Below are 5,572 nucleotides of genomic sequence, written 5' to 3'. Positions count from 1 at the left end.
AACTAGGTATTGCGGCAGCACCCAAACACGACTCTTAGTTTCCAACTTTCCACACTTAAAAAGTCAATGTACTGCCGCACCAACAACAACAAGAACTCAACTAACCTTACTCGAATGGACCCCTCCACCGGGACTGTTGCACCTACTACTCTTCTTACCTTCCGAATACCAGAAACCAGGTTGGTGAAAACCACCTTTATCATCAACACAACGCCTCCTTTCGAACTAATCCTTTCCTTCTATTTAAGAAGTCGCTCGCACCTATGTATATGCTCCGAAAACACTCATTTTTCTCCCAATCCCTCTTGCTAAAATGTCGTCCCAAAAAACCCCAGAGGAAACTCCATCCCCTCCCCCGAATTTCTGGGGAGACATGCCAGAAGAAGAATATTACACATCTCAAGGAGTGCGGAACACCAAATCATATTTCGAAACAATCCACGGTAAGCTCTTTACACATGCATTTCTACCGTTGGACCTTCCCATCAAAGGCACTGTCTACATGACACATGGGTACGGATCTGATGCTGGATGGCTCTTCCAAAAAATCTGCATCAATTACGCTACCTGGGGTTACGCCGTTTTCGCTGCTGATCTTCTCGGACATGGTAGATCAGACGGCATACGCTGTTACTTAGGTGAGATGGAGAAAGTAGCAGCTGCATCTTTATCGTACTTCGTCAGCGTCCGTAACAGCGAACCATATCGACAGTTACCAGCTTTTCTTTTCGGTGAATCAATGGGTGGATTAGCAACTATGGTGATGTACTTTCAATCGGAACCGGAAACGTGGACGGGTCTGATCTTCTCTGCGCCGCTTTTCGTCATCCCTGAAAACATGAAACCATCGAAAATCCATCTATTCATGTATGGATTGTTGTTTGGGATGGCTGATACATGGGCAGCAATGCCAGATAACAAGATGGTAGGCAAAGCAATCAAAGATCCAGAGAAATTGAAGATCATAGCATCAAATCCAAGGAGATACACAGGCCCACCAAGGGTTGGAACTATGAGGGAAATCTCTAGGATGTGTGACTATATCCAGAATAATTTCTCCAAAGTAACGGCACCATTTTTAACTGTTCATGGAACATCCGATGGTGTTACATGTCCGTCATCTTCCAGGTTACTTTATGAGAAAGCATCAAGCGAGGATAAAAGTCTGAAGATATATGAGGGCATGTATCATTCTTTGATACAAGGGGAACCTGATGAGAACAGTCAAAGGGTTCTGGATGATATGAGAGAGTGGATTGATGAAAGGGTTAAGAGGTACCCAAAAATGTAGGCCAAAATATTTTTACCATATTGCTACAGAACTTCGCATTTTCTGTAAGGTGTAACCCGTTCTGCAAATTATTAAATATAATGTGTTGTTCATAAACTCAGAGTTTAAAAGGCCTTGTTTATTAGGCTCAATACTGAAACTTGATGCAAATATTAAAGCATGTATACATGGAAATGAAGGAAACAAATGTGTGTTGCCAACTGCACCTAAAAATCAGACAGCGTACCGTTAGCATCAACTTGTTTCTCCTCCCTGAAAGCCCATTGTCCATCTTCATACACACAAGTACAACTCTTAGGATTCATCATCCCTATCCTGCCAATCCTCGATTTGTAAGATTTCCTATCCTCAGCATCAATATCAGCAGAGCTTGAACTCTGAGCCTTGTGAGACTGGTCAAGAAAGACAAAATTTACTTGAAAAACCAAGTTTATAAAAGGTCGTTAAATGGTCCAACAATATGCATACAAGACTCTGGGAACAAAATAAGAAAAAGAGGTAAATAGAAATGCACAAAGGGTAACAAAATCAACGTTCATAAGATTGTAACTAAGGGTAAATAGAAATGCTTCAATTACTAAAATGAAAATAAAAATAAAAATTACAGCACGAGCACAGTTTCAGTATATCACAATTCACAGATCTACCTCTTTATGTTTAGAATCTAATGTAATTTCTAAGCAAGAGTTAAATTTGAGTATATACTAACAATGAGCAGAACTAAAAGATGATAATTATCACAAACCGTATCTCCTCGGTTTTAAAATCTAATGTCTAAGCAAGAGCTGAATGCCTGATGGATATGCTATTAAGTTCTCAATTAATTTCCAAAAGTTTTCTTTTTCTTTGAAGCAGAAATACTAAGAACAACTTTCTCCATAACCAAGCCATTCTTGAATAAAAATATCAGCAAATTTAGCTCATTTAAGCTTCCTTAAATACAACCAAATTCAACAAACTTGAGTTTACTCTTACACTTTCTGAATTGCAGTCTTTCTATACATCAGCAACAATTAAAAAAAAAGATATTTATGAGAAACTTCTTAGTCTTAACAAATACTCCTTGATAGATCTTTGTTTCGGCTGACTAACAAAAGAAATGATGGTTTCAGGCAGACCCGCATAAAGCTTCTCCGTTGAAGAATAATGCATATATTGAATGTTAGAAAGTAAATTCATATTGAGAGTTGTGGGTGGCTGTAAGTAATTTAAAAGACTAGGCAAGTTTTATTGACAAATTTATACCCGAATGTTGATTTTCCTAGTGGCTATATAATGAGATTACACGTTTTATATGTAGATTTTTAACACATGGAGAATAGGAGTGTCAAACAAATCAAATTTACATGCAGATTTAAAGAAATCACAGAATTGAACCAAGGAGAAAGTCAGAAATAGTTAGGTCAGAAAGACAGTTTTTTGAAAGCCACTTTTGAAGATCCAAGTGTTGTACAATAAAAGATAAACAGGCCCCGCAATGTAATATGGTTCACCAGCTTTGAAAGAAACAAAGGCAAAAATAGAAGCTTTATCAAAATGATGCTTTACTAACAAAGATCAAAGAAAATAAATCTTAAAAGGAATACTGACATGGAATTCAAATGGGTGCTCATGTGTTTATGGAGGATTCGCTTAATCATCTTCTTCCTTCCACATGATAAACTACAAATTACCCTCTTTTTATATCGCTGAATTGGTAACTCGCTGAAAAATCAATCCAATAAAAAAATGTATTTAAAACTAAAACCTGGTGATGTGGCTAACACGGAAACATAATGTAAACATTTAGGCATGTCATGTATAAATGAAAATGGAGGAAGCAATTGTACCTCCAGATTACTAGATGACAGTTCAGATATACCGAGTTGTGTAGTGCACCAAAGAATTTCAGCACCCCCTTAGCTTTAACTTCTTTCTCCTCCACTGAATACCCATTAAAGTAACTCACGTCTGCATCTCCATCTTCATACACATCCTCCTCAGATTCACCCCTATCCTGCCTAATGCATTTTACAATCTGTGTATCAGTATACTACCATTAATCCACACACCCTGCAATAAAACACCAGATGGTATTAGAATTGAAAAAAATAAAATTTGGTATTGCTTCTACTTCACTACTTGTAATAACTAATGAAAAAGTTCTCGTACACATTTATACAAACACTCTGTATGTACTGAACATTTTTTTTTAGTAAGCAACAAGGTCCTTCTCATTCATAGCTATAGAACTTAGCATTCAAGATTGCAATTTGTTACCCAAAGAACTACAGTAAGTTTCTAAGAAATCAGAAGATATTACAAAAAGTAAGAAAACATTAACACAACAAACATCATAACAAAAACCTTTGTGATTTCTTCCTTTACATCAACTCTAATGATAGGATTTCTGGAAACGAGCACAACCACAGCGGCCTCCAAGCTTCTTAGGCTCACAACGTCTTGGAACAGCAATGAGAAGAATTCTATCATACCAAACAAGAACATCTTTAATTTCTTTCACAGCTTGTTCATCAACAAATTTCTGATAATAAGCAACCCTAAATTTTCATATAACTATCAGCAAACTGATCTTTGTTCCGATAAAGCATTGCGGTAAAGAAGATGTCCATCAGCAATAATAAATTTGAAATACTAGTGATATATCTCTATTAACCTGATATCGAAGAACAATACATCTATGTTTCAAAGATCGTCAAACTGAAAACAACAATGATTTATTATAAATTTCTTCACACAATAAAAATGGAAAATAGCTAATTTTCTTAGTTGACGTCAAACTGCTTACCATGTGAACTGAAGTTCTGAAGTCCTCAACTTGCTAGTTGCTACACTGCCAACAGGTTTAGCATATAACTCCTAAATATCTTCAGTTGGGGTTACCAGATTTGAAATATTCACCGCATTAACACGTTCTTCGTCCGGTATAGTGGACCAGTTAGGCGTTCGCACAGCTCGCAACCATTTGAAATCATCCACATTTTCCCAGTTTCCCGTCTCTTCATAAAGACTTCGATCTGTAAGGTCTTTACCAATTCCTTTATAACAAAACAGATAAGGAGCAAACCTCACAGGGTTGCAATCCTCAATCATCGGTCTACAGCAAACCTGAAGATGATAATCAGTCTCCTTAGCATGATAAATCCTCAATTCAGAGATGCCATCATAAACAAGCAATCCACAACTTACAATTCCTCAATTTATGAATATAAAGTACTCTAGAAATTCATTTAGTCTCACCTCACACAAATTTAACCTCCTCTTTTGAACTCCCGCAGCAAAATGACTCCCTCCTTTTCAAGACCACTATTTTCACTCTCAGTTCCAACCACATCGCTCTGATCTTTCTTCAATGCGGCTAATTTATTCCTGTCTTCTTCGGTAATAATCCAGTATTCACGCTTTCTAGAGTTTCTTTAAAATCCGATAAGGTTTTAAGAGACGACTGCATTTCGTAAGAAAGCAAGAAATATGAATTCTCCACAGCTCCGGTACTAGTTTCTCAAGTTCGGGAAATAAATTCGATAGTTTACCAAGATTAGATTTTAGAGTAAGTTTTGATACTGAATCAGTAACAAGATAAAATTCGGTCTGTATTCGTGAAATCGATCTGAAAATGCATAGTTGTATCGAAAGCAGGTAAATCATTTGAATCGGACTTACGTGAGATGGATTGCTGGAGATTTGAGAGGCGTTCAGTGATTGCAGCATGTTTATTTTGAGCAACTATATTTTGGGGTTCGTCTGTTCAGTGGGTCGTTTGATTGATTTTCTTCCATGGAGTTGGTCGCCCTAATCTTCTTTACTTCTTCTCTCTCACTAGTTTCTCCCCGAGGCTAAGTCTTATGGTCTTCTGATCTAGCAGCTAGATTAACAGTCCACGTAAGGTAGGACAACCTCCTAAATTTTATGGGAGTGCTAATCTAGCAGTTAGATTAGCAGTCCATTTCAGCTGGGACCACTACCAGCGCTATTTGGTTCAGCGCTTTAAATTTCAGCCATCAGATCGAATTTTGTGATTTTTGTGATCCGTGTGATTTTTGAATTTTTGTGAACGCTGAACGTCACTTTTTCAGCGTTGTTTGGTTCAGCGTTTTAAATTTCAGCTGTCAGATCGAATTTTGTGATTTTTGTGAGCGCTGAACCGTTCAACGCTAAGGTCACTTTTTTAGCGCTGAATCATTCAGCGTTTCAATCTCGCTGCTAGTTGAACTGCGAGCACTTGCTAGGAGAGAGAAGTAGTGTTAACTTTTTCCAACGCTTTCTTTTTTTTTTGATTTG

General features: G+C 37.3%; 1 protein-coding gene and 1 pseudogene across 1 annotated transcript; one reads left to right on the top strand and one right to left on the bottom strand.

Annotated features, from left to right (window-relative positions):
• The first annotated feature begins 251 nt into the window (after positions 1–251).
• Positions 252–1,391, top strand: LOC113281328 (caffeoylshikimate esterase-like). Its single transcript, XM_026530037.1, has one exon. It carries the CDS (start codon positions 314–316, stop codon positions 1,289–1,291), a length of 978 nt encoding a protein of 325 aa, XP_026385822.1. The 5' UTR covers positions 252–313; the 3' UTR covers positions 1,292–1,391.
• LOC113278923 lies at positions 1,373–5,103 on the bottom strand (annotated as a pseudogene).
• Between the last annotated feature and the right edge of the window lie 469 nt (positions 5,104–5,572).

The sequence above is a fragment of the Papaver somniferum genome, chromosome 5 (assembly GCF_003573695.1).
Source record: "Papaver somniferum cultivar HN1 chromosome 5, ASM357369v1, whole genome shotgun sequence".
Taxonomy (NCBI): Eukaryota; Viridiplantae; Streptophyta; class Magnoliopsida; order Ranunculales; family Papaveraceae; genus Papaver; species Papaver somniferum.
This window is presented reverse-complemented; position numbering and strand designations above follow the sequence as displayed.

What these genes read in the sequence shown, in the direction of transcription:
- LOC113281328 (XM_026530037.1), top strand. Translation starts at nt 314, where the DNA reads ATGTCGTCCCAAAAAACCCCAGAGGAAACTCCATCCCCTCCCCCGAAT.